General features: G+C 37.4%; 1 protein-coding gene across 1 annotated transcript in view; it reads right to left on the bottom strand.

Moving 5' to 3' along the window:
* Positions 1-22,350, bottom strand: part of KCNH1 (potassium voltage-gated channel subfamily H member 1) — a 126,120-nt gene that overhangs the window by 79,473 nt on the left and 24,297 nt on the right. The window contains exons 5-7 of the mRNA XM_053458666.1: positions 21,327-21,445; positions 17,263-17,655; positions 3,927-4,350 (exon numbers count right to left, since the gene is read on the bottom strand). Coding sequence (XP_053314641.1) covers positions 3,927-4,350; positions 17,263-17,655; positions 21,327-21,445 — 936 coding nt within the window. The remainder of the gene's footprint in view (positions 1-3,926; positions 4,351-17,262; positions 17,656-21,326; positions 21,446-22,350) is intronic.

The raw sequence follows: 22,350 nt of genomic DNA, 5'->3' as shown, positions 1-22,350 counted from the left end.
AAGAAAGATGAGGTTTGAGCAAGAACCATAACTCATTCATAAAACTGGGATTTACATTTTATAGGCTTTTTTTTACTATTCATATCGGGTGAGGTGGTACAGAACTTTAATGGAGTATTAATTATTTCAATTTTACTTTTAGGGAATATTTGTCAAAATTAGTACAGAAAAGTTTTGATGATATCACGATGTATTACTGGCAGTAAAAATGTGACCTTTAAAGATTGTACTGATCCATATCAATGGGAGCTATCAGGCTCTGTGCCCGGGTCCCACAGTTTTTACACCAGTCCCAGGGGTAATGGACAGAGTCCCAGGGGCACCCAGTGTAAGGATTTCACAATATGTTCCGATTTAATGGCATCCAAGCATCTGCGCTGTTAATTTTCTCACTGGTATGTCACATTTCAAATCACTTCTTAAATATAGGCAATACCCCCAGAGAAGTTATTGATTACACAGCTATTCTTCACTTTCAGTTAATTTAAAAAGTTTCCAGATAATGCCAAACCCTGTAAAATACAATTGATGAGATTTGCACATCTGGCCCCAATTTGAATGCTGGCAACAAAACCACTTCTAGGACCTGGATTTCAGTAATGTAAGTAAGTTTATTCTCTTTAAACTCTCACTCACATAGTTACAGAAATAGAAATCAGCGATCCTATCACATAACTGATGAATAATCCATCCCACATCAAAGGCCTTCGGTTTCTTTAAAAGGTCCGTGTAAACCTCAGTCATACTGCACTTGTGTGGAAATATCATCTACGCAAAGTTAAGGCGCAATATACATTTAAGGGGCTCCCCTGGTTAAATGGGTCACCAATGTATACATTTATAAGATTTATATCGTTGCGGATAATGATGCTAGCACATAAAATACAAAATATAAACAAATTCCCTTACAGAAAATTACTGCAGTTTTTTCTGAAGTAATACTGCAGTTTTTTGGACATGAAAAAACTGCAATACTTCACTTTTACTGCAGTATTACTGCACATTTACTGCACTTTTTTTTGTATTGCAAACCTACAGTTGTACTTCAATGTACCGCAGCTTTATTGCATTTGTACTTCCGTACAAAAATAACTTTTTTTTGTATTGCAAACCTACAGTTGTACTTCAATGTACCGCAGCTTTATTGCATTTGTACTTCCGTACAAAAATAACTGCAGTAAAACTGCAGTACAGTGAAGTACAAATGCAGTAAAAGTGCAGTAAATGTGCAGTAATACTGCAGTAAAAGTGAAGTATTGCAGTTTTTTCATGTCCACAAAACTGCAGTATTACTTCAGAAAAACTGCAGTATTTTTTTTGTAAGGGATATGCATTTGATAACTGTAAGCGGCTGCGTACATTTTTCATTGGTGACGGGTACATGTTGAGGGTAACGAAGAAGTCCTAGTGCAAAAGGGGAAGCTATGGAGTAGCCAACAGGAATATTCCATTAGTTGCTATGGAGACAGCACTACTATTACTACCATTACCAGCGTTTGCTCCTCAGAGATAATTCCTATTCATCTAATCAGTGGCACTCTTTCATGTCAGCGGCTGCATCGAGTAGGGAAAGTATCATTATTAATTGATTATTTTAATTATTTTAAATAAATGTGATACATTTGCATATCGATGCGCTGAGGTCTTGCTAGGAAATGGGTTATAAATGGACTAAACCAGACCCAATTACCCACATATTTTCCTAACAAGATTAAAACAATAAACATACTGACCGCATTCAATAAAAAGAACAGGTAATCAGTTATATTCCCTTTTCTGCCGTATTGTCTGCCTTACATAACATGCCTTTTTTTTTCTTCATAAATAATATTCTGTACATTTTTGTGAAACAATATCTGTTAAAAAAAACTAGAACTACGGGATACACAAAAGAAGATTCAAACTTTACTTTGGTTAATGTATAAAACAAGGAAAAGAAGTAGATGTCTGGCTTCTTGCTGTTGCGCTCTTCGTGGTTATTTAACCCCTTAAGGACAATGGGCGGTCCCTAAACCCATTGAAAACAATGCATTTTGAGCCCGTGCATGTACGGGCTTTGTCATTAAGGGGTTAAATTCCCTTTGGACACACAGTTTAGATATTGAGCACCAGCCGATAGTCTCGCCCCACACTTCGGCTGAAGCAGGCGTGTGATCTGCATTTTTAATGCGGAGTGGAGACATATAAAGAAGATTTATACTCGTGGTTGCAGTGATTTAAGGGTAGAAATCTCGATTTCTTGCCATGGCATTAGTTAGGGACTGTCTCCTGAATAACTCCTGGTACTTCAGTTTTAGTATGTGCCTTTCTTCGTTTTATTTTAACAAATAATGTAATAATAATACTTAACTATATGTCACTAAAATTGAAAATTCTGGATGTTCCAGCAAAGGTCACATGATGTGCCTGAAGACTCTTCCCATAATCACGAGGGTTTAACCTGCACCTTCCCATGCCCCGATTCGTATTGACCTTGGATAAAGGAGCAGATAGACTGACGAGCCTCGTTTGTCAAGCTGCGATGGCTGAGGAGGAGCACTGGAGCATGAAGAAATGCCGTATCCTGGTGTCTTTAGTCTCTAGGGGTATATTTACTCAGGCAGGAGTTGGCAGGTGATTTGCTTGAGAGCTGCGGTTGCAATTCACAAACGCCACTATATGAAGGGCCAACTAGTGGCCCTGTGTAATGCATAGCTTAAAAGGACACCCCAGCATCTCAGGGTGCCCCCTGAACAATGAATGCATATAAAAGACTTTTGTAAATTTAATTGACTTCTTACAGGAGAAATTCATTATTGTTGACCCTTCATAATGTGAAATCCGTGGTCTGAAACAGGGATAAAGCCTCATGTCATTCCAACTAGGGCATGTATGCAAAGAGAGTTAGGGGTAGAAAGGTGGAAGGAAGTTGTGTCCTATCGAATCCGTCTGCTTCCATTCCTTAAAACCATCCAAGATCAGGTAGGACTGCCACGTTTTCAGACCCAAGTCTCAAAATTCCGAATTCCCCTGTTTTTCTGGGATACCAGGGAAAATTCAGAAAAGCTATAGCTTGTGTACTAATATCTGATAGAGCGCCCTCTGCAGGGACAGAAGCATATCACAGGGGATGAGCTGTTGTGGCATAGGAACAGAAGACAGGTATGTAATCTCTGGGCACACTGTGATGAAGGATGATCGCCGCACATCGTGGGCCCCTATCGGACAGGTGAGAGGTATGGACCCATTAGAACGCAGGAACCCTGGAGCAATTGCTCCATGTGTTCTGCAGTTTATCCGGCCCTGGTGGTGAGCAATGGGTGGCATCATATTATCTAGTAAACTGACAAATATTCAGAAATAAAGAAAAGCATGCCTGCACACAACATCCAAGTGTGAAAAACTAAAGCTTATATCATAAATCATAAAGCGTTTAATCCAGTAAAATGTTCCATACAGCACAGTCATACCTGCAAGCTTGATATCAGGAGCCTGGAATATTTGCACTCAAACAATTATACTGCACGATTAAGTAAAACGGGGAAGTTAAGAGGCAAGAAGAGCCCCGCAGCCTCTGTGTCTGTGTGGGCATGGGGAGGCAAAAGCGTCCGTAGGGAGACCCTTGTTGTTGTGGACACCAATTCAATTTTCTGGTAATGAAACCTTTAGCTATTTTTACATACATGTAAGGTGTGTATCATTCCACCGGTTTATATTTGCGCAAAACTGGCACATGACATAATTGCGCATTTGTGATGGCTTCCAGATCTACGAAATGTACCCAATAAACTCTTATTTACAATTTGTTCATGGCTATACATTAGCTTTTTAATGAGATTAAAAGATTACATAAAAAAAAGTTTGGACTCAGGAGTCAAATGGAACCAACGTTAATGATCTCGACACACATGTTATTTTCTGAGACTGGAAAAAAGTTGCGTACTTACATCCAATCATCATCATGGCCACGGCAAAGATTTTCTCTCCATCTGTCGTAGGTGCAATATTTCCAAATCCAACACTGGTGAGACTAGTCATGGTAAAATACAATGAAGAAATGTAAACAGAATCCTTGCTGGGTCCTCCTTCCCATTTCCCAGAACCCGACAAGTTGAAGCGATAAGGAGCTCCAATGGACATTCCTAACTGAAAGAGCCAGCTTTCGTTTCTTATGGTGTCCTCATTAATGACCTCATAATCTCCAATGCTGTACCAGATGCAAGCCAACCAATGTGCTGCCAGACCAAACACGCAGACCAACAGGACCAAGACGGCTGCTCCATACTCAATGTAATGATCCAGTTTTCGAGCCACGCGTCCTAGTCGGAGGAGTCTCACTACCTTCAATGAACTGAAAAGGCTGCTAATACCCTGGGAAAATAAGGGGCAATATTAGTGCCAACAGCCAAGAAACAAAAACCATACAATATAACCCAAAAAGTTTGGAAGCATGCTTTACCTTCTTTACACCCAGCTCTTGTCTTATAACAGTGTATTGTGGCAGGGTGAAAACTACAACAGGGTGCCACAGTTTTGGAAAAGAATACAGAATTAAATATTAACCTAATCACCAAATATCAGAAAAGGAAAATGTATAACTTAGCTTGTATTTATCATTCCTAAAAGTAAATAGGCAATTATTAAGTTACACCGATCACTAACAAGGTGACAGCTTCTTTCCAGGACTTACCTTCATGGGGCCTGAGAACAATGAATAGACAAAATGTGTCCGCATCCAATGATATTACCCAACTGCTAAAAGCAATATGTGCTGATAGATAAGGTGATAGATAAATGTTAATTCAATTGTCAAACATAATAGTATATGTTATGAGTATTAGCAAAAAAAGTGCCTCATTTGATTATAAATGCACAGCTTAACCCTTTTCATACCAAGGTTTTCTAGTACCCTGCGTTTTTTGCATTTTGTTTTTCCATATGAGGGTTTAATTAAGAAGGCGGTATTCCCGTGTTTGAGTTACCCAAACTATACAGCTATTTTTCAGAAAAATAGGGTTTTCGTTTGAAACCATAGAAACATGCAAAAAGTAATAACTGTGAGTGCTAATTTGTAAAAAAAAAAACATATACATTTTTGCAAAGAAGTTCTTCTACACAGTATGTGTCACTGATAAACAACCGAATTTATGTTTAGCAACATCCCCTGATTACAGACCCCGCATATATATGTTCTAGCTGGTCACATCCATCCCTTACATAGTACCTTATAGGGTAGTATTTTTAATACTTCTGGCTTAAGGGGCTTGGGGGTAATAAATAGGCAGAAGATATAATTTTTACGTGTAGTGCCAGGGTAATAAGATGTCAGAGCGTTTTTTATAAATTTAAATTTTTCAAAATTTCGAAAATATTTTATTTGCAGTTAGTGCAATATGAATATAGATCGTACATCTCATATATGCCAGTGATGTCACAATGATACCACTGAACTCACTGTATTATTTATTTTTCATTTTTTATCTTTTTTCATTAAAAAATTTAAAAAATAATAACTTTTTTCTTCTTTTTTTTAACATTTCCCTTTTGGGAAGAGGAAGAAACTTTGTTTCTCGCTCTCTTCCTTCCGATCTCCCCTGCACTGATCACACTGTGATCAGCAAGGCAGGGCTCCTTGGCCTCCTATTGCTGATCGCAATACATGCGATCAGCCAGCGGGGGCAAGAACCTGTTATATCCCAGCAGGGTCTATATACTGTATATGTATATAAACATAACAGAGCCACAGTGCCACTTTAAGGCCAGCAACCAACAAATAACATATGTGTGGCCGACTGGACAGTTGGATACGCACACAGCTGCACTTAAAGTATTTATACAGCGGGGACCTGTGCGCATGCAACCAGTGACCACACATTACAGGACGGGATGCTATTGGCCAGTGGCCCACTAGGAATTTGACCAGTATGTCATATGGACAGTCTGGGTCAATAAAGCCATACAATAAATTCAAACAAAACATAGCAGTGGCTTTTTAAGTAGCATTACAGACATATCTAAGACAGAACTCATAACTTAACGTTCATTTTTGTCAAACCTCTCAAGTGTCCCTGTTTAGGTCCCTCTTTCATAACCTAGAATTTCAGGTGTCCAAATCGGGACACCTGTGTTAAGTGTGTGGCAAAAGGACAGGAAGGGGTGGGGTCAATGTCAGGAGTGGGTGGGGCCAGATGCATAGCTCCTCTCCTCTTACCCAAAGAGCCACCTCACAGCAACGAGCTGCACGATGGCCACATGGAGGCTACAGTGCAGGTATTTGCTTCAACAACAGAGACCTCCATTTGGCCCATGAACCCTACTGCCCATGGGACATGCCTATGTGAAAAAAAAAGAGTTTGAACAAAATTCAAGTAAAGAGTCTTTACAATATGTAAATGTATATATATATATATATATATATATATATATATATATATAGTGCAAATAGGTTTTTATGCCCCTTTAAAAATAGCCACAAAACTCTGCCGTATCCTTGAGGAGATTTCCCAGCCTCGCTTGTCTTTAATCTTTAATACCCTGTTACATTATGTTGAATGTCCCAGTAGGTGTTTTACCATAATCTGTCCATTGATTGATTACACAAGGTCAGCCTTTAACATTCTCATTCACTTTCCTCTTCTATAAATTATTCTTCCTGTCGATGAGTTTCTACAAACAAATACTGTACACTGTAATAGACTGTGGATCAAAGGAGCTACGATTTCCCTTATTAGCAGCAGCAAAGTTCAAAACCAGACAGCTGTACTGTACTATCGGTTCTGTAAAAGGAACCCCCACCACCACCTTTATGGCACTTAGAGAGGTTGCGTGTATTAAAATAAGTTTAAAATAACATGGCCGCTATATATGTGTCCTGAACAATGAAGAATGTGTGTTACAGAGACATAACTCAGGCTCTAGACACCCCTGGGGCAGGGAAGGAGATTCTGCCTGGTGCTGACAACATATCCACCTCTAGAAGCCAAAATGGGGTGCAGGGGCATTGCCGTCAGATGGCTCAAGTCACCCCTCACCTTTTGGCACATGCCTCTCTTGCCCAATGGGAGTAACAGCCATTGGGTATCATACCTGTTATACCCACAATTTTGCAATATGTAGACTGGACGCTGTGCACTTTTAAATAGTACTGATTATAAACAGTTCTATTAAAATCCAACAACCCAAGATTTACTACATCTATTTTCAAAATGGTACACAAAAATAACACTTTAATGTATAGCAATATCTTATTTATTAACTGATAAGAAGGATTAATATGGTGCCTTTAGCAAGGAAAATGTTGGGGCTTTATTAAAAATACAAGCAAAAAGTATATACAAAAAGTGTACACTATTATTATTATTATTATTATTATTAATAAAAATCCCACATCCCAATTCCTTTTTACGGATGGATTATTTACATTTTTAAAAAAATAACAGCTTCAAAAAACAAAACATCATTTGATACATTGGTACTATGTTAATTGAAACGAGGTATCTTATAATGAGACGTTTATGTCCTATGGATGATAAAGTGTAGTATTCAACTACACTACATGGCGCGTAGAGAGGGCAGCGCTGTTTAAAGCATCACACACTCCTTTTTCTAGAAGACCGGAAGGAAGGAGCTGTCTAAACTATAGAAATTCCTTGCTTTAAACAGGAGCTGGAAGAGAAATGAATTAAATAACTCATAAAGGCGAGTGTTTGCCTTTCTATTCTTTTCTGTTAAGTGGGGTGTTTTTGGAGGCAGAGATCTTTCTGTTCACAATCAAGACCAACAGATCAAAAGGTCGATGTAGCGGGTACCGGAGATGGACGCCTACTGATGCTGTATTAATATTAACCATTTTTAGGGCACACATCTTCCTTTAAACATTTGTCCAAAAAAGAAAAATAGGTGACACATTTTTAGCCTATTTGTGGATATACCGGCTTATCCTCTCCTGTGTGAAGTCAAAGTAGAATGAGAATTCAATTGAATTAGTGTCGCTTTTGACAACATAACAGAAATCCTTTATTTTTTCTGTGTTTTGGATTTGAAGGTGTGGGCATGGCAATGATGACCCCAACAATTACCCAGAATATGCTGGGAATGCTTCCCTTACGTTCATTCCGGGTTTCCACGATGCGCCTGGCTGCCAGTAATCATTAACAAGCCTAATGTAAAGAGCCACGGCAAAGCGTTAATCAGTAGGATGAAAGCACCGTAAACAATGATATCTTTACTGGTGCCAAAAGACAACACCTGCCATCTCGATTGTCAGCCGGTTTGGCAGCTCGGAACATCGCAGCACCTTGACTGCACAGCAGCTGATCGTACATCTGTTAACAAAGAGGTGACTCATTGGAAAATCAGCAAATTGTTAGAGATCATAAATTATAGTCTAATAAATATAAATTACAACCTTCTAGGACATTTCCAAGCCTGCTGAAGGACACTGGCCACACGCGTATATAGTGCCCTCGGCTAATATTGGCACCTTCGGTAAATGTGAGCAAAGAAGGCTATGAAAAAATGTATTTATCGTTTAACCTTTTGATCTTTTCTTTAAACAATACAAAAATTTACTCCGCTCTCATGGATAGCAAACAATTGCAAACACAACACAGGTTTATCAAAATAAAAAAATGTTAAGTATATGTGTGCCTCAATTATTGGCACCCCTATGAATTCATATGTTTTATTTATTATTTAATTGGGTAACTGAGCTGAGCCCGGCCCGTGGGTCGAAGCTACATCTGTATATATATATATATATATATATATATATATATATATATATATATATGCCACCTCTATGAATTCATATCAGAAAAGTATATTCCCAGTATATGAATACATAAATTATATTCCCATTGACATTTTACATTTTTTAGTACACCTGGGTGATTAGGAGCAGAAAATTGTTGAACCCTGACTTCCTGTTTCACAGGGGTATAAATATTAGGTAACACATAGGCCAAATTCCCTTAGTCATTCATCACAATGGGTAAGACCAAGGAATATAGCTGTGATGTGCGACAAAAGGTTGTTGAGCTTCACAACGTGGGAAGTGGCTATAAGAAAATAGCAAAAACATTGAAAATGTGCATTTCCACCATCAGGCCAATAATTAAGAAGTTCCATGAATTATGAATTAACTTGGAAGAGGACGAGTGTCTATATTGTCTCAACACATCGTGCAGAGGATAGTTCAAAAGGCCAGAAAATCCCCAAGAATCATAGCTGGAGAATTGTAGTTGCGTCTTGGGGTCAGAAAGTCTCCAAAACTGTAACCCAACATCACCACAAGTTGTTTGGAAGGGCTTCTAGAAAAAGGCATCTACTCCCATCTACAAAACAAACTGAGCCGTCTCAGACACTGCTGGAACTTCCAGTGGGATCGGGTGCTATAGTCAGATTAAACCAAAATAGAGTCTTTTGGCAATAAACACACAGAGAGGTAGCCATATCTCATGGCCACAGTTAAATATGGTGGTGCCTCTTTAATGAGGACCTGGACATTTATTAGGCTACATGACTCTATCATATAATAACAACATAAGTATAATACATGGTGAATATAATGTTTAGAACTGCCATTTGGATTTTAACTGAATGTTTGCAGAGAGGTGGAAACCAATGGAGGTCCTCAGTCAAGAAATCTATAATATAAGTATGTATATGTAATTATGATGGGCTCTTAAAAAATCCAACGCATTTTATTAATAAATTGTTCCAAATACTAGGTACATAATGGATTTTATTATGGACCGAACAATAGGTCAGAAAGGAATATTGGAACAGAAATGTTCTATCGCATGATACATTGGGAAGAAAATCCATTAAATGAAGCCCTGCTTTCTGGTCATTACATGTAATTATCTAACTTATTCCTATCGTACTCTCTTTCCTATAAACACAGTCTGAACTCATCTCCATTCACACTCACAACCTGACATGAATGGAATAACGTAAAGAACGATGTCAAGCAATTAATAAGGATTAATAATCAAGCTTTTAACCGGCTTACAGATAAAGTGCACTTTAGATTGCAGCATAAACTATAAATTGTAGGATTTAGGAGATAACAGACTCAGGTCGGTAATGCAGGTCGGGGGACTTTATAGAAACACTGGTTGTCACCTTGACTGACGTTGTATGTTTTCTTAACACCCCAATCTGTATGATAATAATCACGTTATTGCAGACACGCTATTGGGAGCCATTCAGATTAAGGATTCCCTGCGCTGCTTGGGGGCCGCTGTCCATGGTGCTGCTGGTTACTAATGGAAATCGCCCATTGAAAAGGAAGCTTATCTGGAGTCAGCACATTCTATATTTAGGTTGTCATTCACACACACACACATATATATATATATATATATATATATTATGCAGTTGCAGGTTACAGTCGAAAAATAAATACAAACACCTGCTCCCTATTAATATTTTCACGTACGGCTCTAATGAATAATATCTGTCCACTGGCAGGTACAATGCACAAAACATGGTAACACGGTTACTAAAGGACAAACATTCATCTGTGATGTCATTTTATGATGGGGTAATATATATATATATATATATAAATGCAAGCGTTCACGCACACCTGAAATAAAAAAAATGTAAATAGAATGTAAATATAATAGAAAATCGCCCAGGTGCTAACATCCACAGCTCAAAAAAAAGCAACGTTTCGGTTCGCACCTTGATAAAAGTCCCTGTGTGGACCGAAACGTTGCTTTTTTAACATGCTAAACTAAACTTTCATAAGTTTTAAACTTTAAGTCCTAGTGTGCACCTACTCATCTTTTTGTATATATATATATATATATATATATATATAATGTAGATTTACTGCTATATATACTGTATGTATCTGTATATATATATATATATATATATATATAAATATATATACACACTTCTACCTTCTGTAGGATATGTAATTAAGCTATTCTTACATCTGAAAGTCATGTTACGTTAAGGGAAATCTCCATTATTCCTCTACAAATGACTTAACGCGTCATTTGAATTTATGTATCAGAGCATACCTCAGAACCAGGCAATAAGAAAAAAAAAATCTGATCGCTGCAAATAAGGTCATTGCATTAAACGCATATAGTATGTAATAGTTATTCATGCGGGTGCGGATTTGCATTCGTTTTCATTACACATCTATTAAAGTTCCATTAAAATCCGAATACAAAATGTTAAGACCCTGCCTGGGGATACAGTGTGTTCTTCCTCATTCACCTCTCCGTTCTGATATCCAATTGAAGGGACGTGATCATTTTGCACATTTCTGATTATTATATGATAATGTGGAGCACAAAAGGTCACATGATTGTCGGAATTCTTTTGGGACAAATTTAACATTTTAAAAAAGCCAACTCGTTTATAGATGTAAAACATTCATTATTAGAAAGAAGCCATGGCGTCTGTAGAGTTGTGAGCTAGAACTGATCCGTATGTGGAATCCACTGGGATCACCTAGTAAGGGCATGTTAACCCCTTAGATCCACACTAAATTCCCATAATGACTTTGTAATGAGTTGTAATTAAAATTTTCATTTTCTAGGAAATTGGTCTCTTAAGGGTTCAACTACTCATGCGAAGTTCCTTCAGCAACTTGATGGGACTACCTTGAGCAGCTTCTCTTGCGAGAAAGGCTGACCTGAACTTCATGACAGAGACCTTTAAATTATTATATTGTTAGCTGAGACAATATGGATTTATTGGCACAATGGCCCCTTTTATTGACATATTGATACCAGGAGATATTATTATAGTCTCAATCTTTATTCTACAAAGGTTACTAAGAATATGATCAAAGAAAGTTTATTAATTCAAGAAATTTAAAACGCATTTACTATTTTAAAATTCCAAAGTTATCTCATGTCTTTACACGTGATCAGTGTGCTAATACGACCTGCACCGTTAACACGTGAATGTTAGCTGTATAACCGGCAACACGGGACAGAATTTATATCAAATATTCTTAAAAATGAATAACGCGCAATGCTCTTCATATAACCCCAAATACAAAAATGCATCAATTTATAAAGTTATAAAGTAATATACCGTAAATGCCACCAAAACAACGTGTAAAATGGTAAATTTCCCATATTGTGCTAAAAATCTGAGAACTTACATTTTAGACTTTATTTTTGTGAATTTTTAGACTTTCTTTTTAAGAACAAATTACTATAGTAATTATCTCCATCCACATTCCTTCTGACTGAATGATTTTTTTCTTGAAATGTTGCTAAATTGAATATTTACTTTTAAATGTCCTCTGGATATTCCCTTTTAATTCCTCCTATTATCCATATTATTATGGGACCTGACACTGCTTTTGCAGACATGACTTCAGGTTAAATTGATGCAAATCACTACAGAAATGCCTTCCTATAAACAGGAGCTGCAAGAGAAATTAATCTAAAAAAACATATATTGGTGAGATGTATTCTGGGAAAAAGCCATTAGAAGAATGTCACTTGCAATTGTCACTATTATTTTTTATTGCACTTTTTTGGTTATAAAATGCAAAGAGAATTCAAAATCAATTTCACTCAGACACTGAAAAGAAAGAGATCTTAAAAAAAAAAAAGATTTTCATATGAGGACAGTGCTTGGATATTTTAACATATCAGAAAGGGTGGTGGATAAGTGGAACAGCCTTCCAGCAGACATGATGAAGGCTAATGTTGGAAGTTAAGTCTCTACAGCAGGAAAATGGGCAGACTAGATGTGCGGAGAGGTTCTTATCTGCCGTCAAAGTCTATATTCAAGTAGTACTTCATCAAAGACAAATGGATAAAGTAAACGCCATATACGTGGCAGATCGTGAATGGATTAAGGCAGAGGGATTGTACAGGAAAGATACAATTTCAATTTATTAACTTCACTGTGCGTTATGAAACTCTACGAAGTTTCTCCTGCCCAGAGCATGAACTTGTAAGCTCCAGACTTCAGCCACAGCAGAAGCTCATTGGAGTTGGCCCACCGTAACACATAATAGGGTTTCCTGCAGTCTGACCTGAAAACTCCCATTTAGCGAATAAAACACTCAATGTGTTAGAAAAATGTATTGAAAATATTTAGGCAGTCCCAAGAGCAGGGCCCTCTTCTCTTTCTGTACCAGTGTGTGGTTGCTTGTGATTTTAATTGATTTTACTGACACTATCGTAAAGCGCTATGGAATCTGCTGGCGCTATATAAATAAATGTAATGTAATGTAGATAAAGAGGGTGCCGCTCACATGCTTACACTGTAGTGCTAGAAAAATATGTTGATTTTTTTTTTTATTTGTAGAATTTATACTATACATTTATCATTGCATGCATGTCCATTGCCCGTGATCATATTGTCTATAAGGCTACCATACTTCTTATACAACTGCACATATTTGACGGCGCTATATAAAACAATAAGTAATAATAATATTATTATTATATCTCCTCTTTTTTTATACTGTGAAGTGTAACGAGATAAGTACATAAAGCACCGCAGTAACACTGGTCCTCAGCACCATGGGCAGCGCCAGATGGACACGCAATCTACCACGTACCCAAACTCTGCGGCTTGAGGCATGTTTGGGATTAAATGTAAACATTTGTCAATTTAGTGCTACTTAAAAATGTGCCATTTCATAAACACAAGTTCCGGCAGCACTAATGCCAGCGATGAAAATGTGTATTATTGATCCAATGATATCAATAAAGTGCAGGTGCTGGGTTATATCACACTCCACTGGATATAATGACGGGCTGTCAAACTGTCAAATATCAGCTGGGATATTGATACATGTTGTAAAAATGGCATATTCTCAGAACAGAGAAAATATTATATAGCCGCATCAAGCTTCTTTGTAGCTTTACATCAAACCCTAAGCATTATTTAACCATCTCTACGGTTTTAGATTTACCGGATCCAATGAATATATATGATGATTGACTGCAGGGTTCTTACAGAATAAATGGAGGAGGAAGACGAAGCAGCAAGTTTGGTACTACCACAGAATCTCAATGATAGTTGTGACTCAATCACTCAATTGATAACCCAATGGACGAGGGTAACTTTACAGACAACTGACCTTCACTGACTCTCATGGTCCACGGAAGCCATTTCTCATGCCTGCTGCATCAGCTTATAAAACCGATGCATCCTCCTGCAGGTAATGCGATCAGAGAGCATTCCCAGTCCTAGCACTGAAAGAATAGGCAATATTTCTAATGCGAGACCTGGTGCCTTAACTAAAGATCACATCCTTCGATACAATGAGTCTGTAAATAACGCTTGTTTCATCCAGCGCTCCCCATTAAATGCTTGGAGCTACCGTGCTGTTCCTGCCTGTCCAAGGTTCTTTACTATGTAGGAGGCATTAATCTAAAGCATGGACTGACTGTGCTCAGTCGTGATGTAGATTACAATTATTTATTGCCTTGATCTTTGCTTGAGACATTTATTCACGATCCTGCCGCTCTTGACACCTGCCCTGACTCTTGACTGTGCCCCAGAATCCTTTACCACATCAACTACATCAAGTCCATATCCATGTGCCTTCTTATCCACAATCGCTGTCTCTTTAGCTGTGGCTGCAGACAATCCACCAAAATGACGAGCTATATCTTTAATATGATAATCATAGAATATTTAGAACGTGTCCTTAAAATGTGTAATGATTAGCAGCTTATAATGACCTCTGACAAGCTACTCGAAACAAAGAATAGTAAATATGGAACCTAGCATTCTAAAACTAGAATTGTTCTTTCTTCCGACATGGACAAACAAATCACTTGGGTAACACATCCAGTGATAGATAGATAGATAGATAGATAGATAGATAGATAGATAGATAGATAGATAGATGGATAGATAGAGAGATAGATAGATAGATAGATAGATAGATAGATAGATAGATAGATAGATGGATAGATAGAGAGATAGATGGATATATAGAGAGATAGATGGATATATAGATATATAGATGGATAGATAATGATAGATAGATAGATAGATAGATAGATAGATAGATAGATGGATAGATGGATATATAGATATATAGATGGATAGATAGATAATGATAGATAGATAGATAGATAGATAGATAGATAGATAGATAGATAGATAGATAGATAGATAATGATAGATAGAGAGATAGATGGATATATAGATATATAGATGGATAGATAATGATAGATAGATAGATAGATAGATAGATAGATAGATAGATAGATAGATAGATAGATAGATAATGATAGATAGATAGATAGATAGATAGATAGATAGATAGATAGATAGATAGATAGATAGATAGATAATGATAGATAGATAGATAGATAGATAGATAGATAGATAGATAGATAGATAGATAGATAGATAGATAATGATAGATAGATAGAGAGATAGATGGATATATAGATATATAGATGGATAGATAATGATAGATAGATAGAGAGATAGATGGATATATAGATATATAGATGGATAGATAATGATAGATAGATAGAGAGATAGATGGATATATAGATATATAGATGGATAGATAATGATAGATAGATAGATAGATAGATAGATAGATAGATAGATAGATAGATAGATAGATATATAGATATATAGATGGATAGATAGATAATGATAGATAGATAGAGAGATAGATAGATAGATAGATAGATAGATAGATAGATAGATAATGATGATAGATAGATAGATAGATAGATAGATAGATAGATAGATAGATAGATGGATAGATAGATATATAGATGGATGGATAGATAGATATATAGATGGATAGATAGATAATGATATATAGATAGATAGATGATAGATAGATAGATAGATAGATAGATAGATAGATAGATAGATAGATAGATATTCTGATTGTTTCATGGATTGTAATAAGATATCAGCATATTACAGACCTGATCAAGACTGTGAACAACTATTCGGGTTGACAATAAATCACACATAAAGGTTAGGTCTCCTTGGTGTATCATAACTCATGTTCTATATGTGGACTGCAACATATATTTTATCTTGTTTATTCCAATAACTGCTGATGCAACAAAACTGAACGTCAAAAAATGCAATTTGTTCCAAAGGGGCCAGAAAGCTAACTCGGCCCCAGTGCTGTTTTATCATAAGGCAGCGTATCGCTCACTCCCTTCTCTCTTTCGTGATGATAACACGCAAATGTATTCCAGGCAGCCACTTTAAAAAACATTATACATCAAAAAAATCACTACAGCATCAGCAAGAATGGCTATTCTATCACGACACAATCTATGTAACGGGCTGTCATACAGAAGGAAAGCAAATTCCAAGTCACCTGTAAGAGATGACATGATCTTTACACGGAATGGTACATTTGGGGAATGTTATAAATTATAGTAGGGGTGTCAGAGCCTGACATCGAGGGCTATAAATAAACCTGCGTATAAGGATTTACCTAATTAAAATGTAATCAAGGTGAAAGCTAATTCCAAGTCACCTGTAAGAGATTACATGATCTTTACAATGAATGACACATTGAAAATGTTGGCGGAATGTTATTAATTATAGTAGGGGTGTCAGAGCCTGACATTGAGGGCTATAACCAAACCCGAGTATAAGGATTTACCTAATTAAAATGTAATCAAGGTGAATTAAGCAAGGAACCTGCTGATTCATTAATTTAGTTCTAACGCACAACCTCGCATCCCCGGGGACTCAGAATTGACCCGAGCATGCAAGGGCATTCAACCTCACTGATTAGTCAGGTTAACCCTTAATGACTCAACTGAATTAAGAGTGGCAATGTAGAGTAGTATATAACTGATCTATATATGTAGAGTAGTATATAACTGATCTATATATATTATTTTTCTTAAGGAAAATATTAATTTAATATTGAGTGTTATTGCTACTTATTTTTCATGGATAGTAATTTTACAGTAATTATTGTATATCTTACATTAAGAGATATTTTGCTGTTCAGCTTTCATCGTAGTAAAGAAAAAAAAAGAAAAAAAGACCGCATTTATCGTTAATCTTTCAAGTACAGCTAAAGAGTTACACATTTTGACATAATGATGCTTTACACCTGCAAAAATATCACTGTAAAGCTCTTTATTTTGTAATACTCCACATCTGCTTAGTAGCCCCTTTCAATGTAAATGACTCCAAAAAAAGCATCAATGAATTTAAAGGATTTTGTTATTTTGATCTAGCATCAAAAGAAATTCCCACCTGACACGTGTTCCAGTTTCTTTGTGATGTGTCACATTTCACGGTTGAAAGAGAAAGACTACTAACCTCATCCACATTTTCAAAGGCGTTGATGACATCATAGGGTAAACAGGACAAGAGGTCAATCACAAACCACGTTTTCAGGTAGTTCATGCGAATAAGTTTTGGGTCCGATATCACTTCCCCAGCAGGTCCAACGAAGGTAGTGTGAAAATTAAGGACAATGTCCACCAGAAAAATTACATCCACAATGCTGTCCACCACAAGCCAGGCTACGTTGTTCTGTTTGGTCTTGAATGACACATTATAAGGAACCAAGATGGCAGTATAGAAGGTTAATATTAAAATAACCCAATCCCAGGTGGTCTTGAAAACACAGTAATGTAAAATGATATGTGGCGGGGTCTTAGGTGCCTCTTGTTTGTATTGTGGAAGAATCTCAGAGCCGAGTTGCAACACCTGAAACATAAAAACAACTAAATTATTCTCGACAGAAGAATACACATCTACATCAAACGTTGCAGCAAAGCCTAATAAAGAATGGTTTTCCAACGCGGTTACTTTACAATAAAGGTTTGAGATTAACTCAATGTGGATGGACAGTCACTTAATAACCTGTCCTACGGGGCATCCCCTCTCAGGAGCGTCTCCAATTTTAGCTCTCTTGTGCCATTAGAGAGGCAAACTCTCCATCTCAGTCTGATCCTTCTAGAAGGGCATCCTACTGAAATGCGAGGCAACTAACAACCCCAGACGTAAGTCTTAGCCTTAACCGGTCTCATCAGTATCCCTCTAGGCACAAGAGAGCAAGGAAGTCTACGTCCGGACTCAGCTTCCCACTTGGGGTGAACCCTAAGAGATTCCTGAAGGAGAACATGACGCTCTCTTTGTTCTTCTAGCAGGGTTTATCGCTGATTAGATTGGAATAAAATGTTACGCTATTTTGAAAAATTGAAGATCATATAAAATATAATCTCTTAAATTTGTTGCAGAGGGGGCCATATATATAATGCATTTCTGTGATAAATCAACAGTAGCATTCCATCAGGTTCTGTGAGAATTGTTATCCAGATTGCTTCAAGAAATCACTTAGCCAACAAACATGCGAGGGGATCGATTGTATAATTAATCAAGTCAATGAAGGGCGTTGATTTATTGCGTGTTCTGCTTTCTCTCATTTCAATGAAGCTGACGGGTTCAATATCTACAAAGCCATGTTTTAATCCAAGAGATCTAGGTCTAGAACTCTGTGGACAACTTTAGATTCCATTGACTGGCGGCCGTCAGGGAAGGTCTGGTGTCTTCCCAGCTGAATGGCTTCATTTGTCCCATTGTGCTGCACAGGCAATAAAGCAGAACTTTCACAAAGATACGCGGCAAGATTTCGTAAATCTGATATCAGTAAGCGTTTAGTCTGAGCTGTAGCCCCGTGTGCACGAGATCCCACAATGACCTCTCTGAATCAGAGGCCTGCATTTGTGCGTAATTGGTAATAAAGTCACTCCAGCACAGAACTGGCTCTGTACTTTTTCCCTGCTGGGTTTTACAAGTCGCCAAGCAACAGAAAATATGTTTAAACATTGCTTTAAAGTATGAGAAAAAAAAAATCAGCTTCAAATGTGGTGTTTCTTTCATTACAATCTTAAATAGAAGCAGAGATGCTGACTTTCAGATCATTGTTATGCCAAGTGACATGGCAGAAAGTTTTGTGGGTTACGGGGTGGCAAAAAAACCTGAACAAAAGAAGGCTTCCTTATTTTTTATGGTTATTAGCAAACTGCTTCCCAAACTGTGAATAAGTCAATTTAAAACAACACTAAAAGGGTTGTATTTCACCCCATAAATGACCCTCTTCCCATACATCCTCAATGTCCCGTTTCCGATTTTTGGGGAACTGCCCCCTGTACCCCGCGGCCCAGGGATCAGTAAAATTAATGAAGAGCAGACCTCCATTGCAGCTCCTACGTGGCCTCCTCTCAATGCAGGTGAATGCCACAAGGTGGCTTTTCAGGTAGAGTGGGCAGGTGGCCCCGCCCCAGCCCTGCCCCTTCCTGGGACTAGCCTTGCCCCTCCACACCTCTAGCCACACCCCCAACAATGGTGCTTTGATGTGGACACCTGCACTGTTGGGGTGCATGCTTAGGGTGTGCTGAATACTATGATTTTTTTTTTACCCAGTGGACGCGTGATCGTCCATCCACATACTATGTATTTTATCTATGTGCTGTACTATGTACTGTGTGTATAACACACGCTATACTTTACTTACAAGTATACTAAACAAACTGACAGCTCCTAATAACACTAATCACTAATCACCGTCACTGGGAATGGTCAATAAATTCACCTTGGTGATCATTCTATAGACAATTCACTTCTACTGATAAAAGGTAATATCGCATTCATACAAATAAAGCCACTATTTAGAAGTTACAGCACTTAGAGAAGCCTGTGGGGAGTAGGCTTCATCATTAGCACGGTAATAAAATATATTTGTTTACCGAGTGGGGTCATTTATTTGCATCATAAGGCAAGATATCCACGGGAAGGTAAATTGGGTAAAGCTTATGGAAATATGATATGGTGCATACATAGGGGTTGGTGAGGCCACCAGGAGGCCCATCTTCCTTTTGTTCTTGACCTGTTGTCATAGGTATACATCTAGTAAACCTAATTGAAAATCGAGCCGTTAAACCATGGGAAGAATTGCCCACGCGACAAGTTTAGGGTGTAGACGCCCAACGGATCAGGAGGCAGGGAGGTGAATACTAGAATGCTAAATGTTTTCACGACAAAATATCCTTTTATGTAAAAAAAAAGCAGCAAGGTTTCATTAAAAACACAGAAACAGGCGGCGATTGACAGGAGCTTCCATAAAGAGTCTTCTGAGAGCTAAACACATGTCATTCTGAGTGCATTCTAGAGCATTAATGGAACCTTCACCAGAAGACAAGGTCCATCAGACACTCTACAAGACATCTTCAGCAGAGCAACGGAGGTAATACAGCTGAGGGGACATTTAAACATTAAACTGTGCTTATAATGCATCATTTAGGGAGAAATGATCATTGGAGCTATTTTAGGTTCACTCTTTATAAAAAAAAAAAAAAAAAACCACAGTAAAAGGAATCAGCCGCAGAATATTACACACCGCATTAACCGAATCCTTTTATTCATCAAAAACACTGGCTCTTGCTTGTTTAGCTTAGCCGGGGATTTTTCGCTAGCCACATGGATCATAAATTCATGGAGGGGAAGGCTATTAAAAAGCATTCAATTAATTGACTGCGTGGTGTCATTCTGTTATTTACACAAAGATAACATGTTCCTCCATTAACTCGCTATTACTTCCACCCAGAGCTTTTGTTCATTTTTAGAAGCACAATCCCGATTTTGTATTTTGCGAGCTTCTCTTTATATTTGTCAATTCCGAGAAACTGCAAATTTTGACAAATAGCTAAAAAAAACCAACAGGCTTAGTGAGCGGAAATATACTGCGTGGGACCCGATACGCTGCAGGAGTCCTCTACGGATTCTCCATCAAAAAGAATTAGGAGTGAAATGTTTCTAAAGGTGTAATTAGTTGACATGTGACACAAAAGCAAGCATGACGCGACCTACCTCCACCTCTAATTTCATTGGAAATGCATATCGGAGTACATTTTGCTGGGGTTGCTTTTTAGAACCTTGACTGTCAATAATTCTAAAGCCCTAATGACTTTTCCTTCACAAATCAATCATTGATTAGCCAGGCCAACTACTATATATCTAAAGTAATTTATTTTTGTATCTTTAGTACATTCAGCTTTGCAGTTTTATTGTAATTTTTTTTTTTAGCAGAAATCTAGCTTTAAAAACATATAAACAATGCTTTATAGGGATTCATGTGTTGGCGGTTAAAGGGGCTGTTCCTCCTGCTCTTCTAAATGTAACTACATTTGGCATTTGAAACATCATTACTAATTCATTCCATTTCTCTCTGGTCTGTTGGGGCTACCTCTACATCCCTGCCTCAGCCCTGACCACTCATGCGTTCCATAAGGACCGGGAGAGGTCCAGGAGTTCCAGCCCTTTGGTATTCCCAGGGATGTTCATTCTGGTTTTCACACCAGCCAGTCGTTCAGGATTACCTCTGCAAGCCGCGAGTGCTTATGAACATTCTCTCCTTTGTGGACGGTGGGCGCGAGCTGCTGGAGGACACCTCGACTACTTGTTAGTGCTCTTGTTAATCTTGCCAACTTTCCCCAGCCTTTAAAAAAAACCAAAATAAAGGTTACACATTGTAGTAAATCGCAGCTGTATTATAAGCATTATTAATAAATACATCTGTATATAGAACATCTTGTCCATGGTATATATATAAATATATATATATATATATATAATCAGAAAAGGAAAGTTAACAAAAAAGGAAAATTAACAGCTCACCATTTATAATAATATGATATAAAGATTGGTTGGGAAGACTATAGTTACTGTATGTGTAGGTGATATTAGGTAGGTTGAGTATATAGCGGTACCTTTACTAGTGTTATCTGTCAAATCATTAGCAGCTCATTGTCTTATTTCGCCAAATTGCTTTTCTTTGCCCACTAATAAAATATGCATTACAGGCCTTGAAGTATATTGACCCTGTGAAGCCTAATGTCTTGGTACTAGGTTCATGGAGATAATTGCCAATGATGGTATTATTCAAGAATTACCGACATCTATTTTTTCTTTAAAGATCAAATCACATCTATAACAAGTATATAGAGAACAAGATTCAATTCCTATGCACTTGTCTGCTAAGGACAACAACGTCATTCCTCCTTTCTCAAAGTACAGATATTTTAACTTATTTCTGGATGATCCACATAACCTTATGCGTCAGCTGTAGTTTCTTGGTTATTAAGTTCTATTCACTGTTTCAACATATGAAGCATGCAGCTTCTCTCTAACTTACCATGAGGTTAGAATTTAATGTGTTTAAAGGACGAAATACAAATAAATAGAACAATTTGCCTTTTCATAGTAGAAAATTAGTTAAATTATGTAATGTAATTACATTTTTATGGGTAATTTTAAGTTAAGGTAATTTCCTCAGGTGAAAGAGCAGTTAATGGAACACCACCATGTTGATTTATCTTCCATGAATTATAGCATTTCCGTGAA

The sequence above is a fragment of the Spea bombifrons genome, chromosome 3 (assembly GCF_027358695.1).
Source record: "Spea bombifrons isolate aSpeBom1 chromosome 3, aSpeBom1.2.pri, whole genome shotgun sequence".
In the NCBI taxonomy this organism is placed as follows: Eukaryota; Metazoa; Chordata; class Amphibia; order Anura; family Pelobatidae; genus Spea; species Spea bombifrons.
This window is presented reverse-complemented; position numbering and strand designations above follow the sequence as displayed.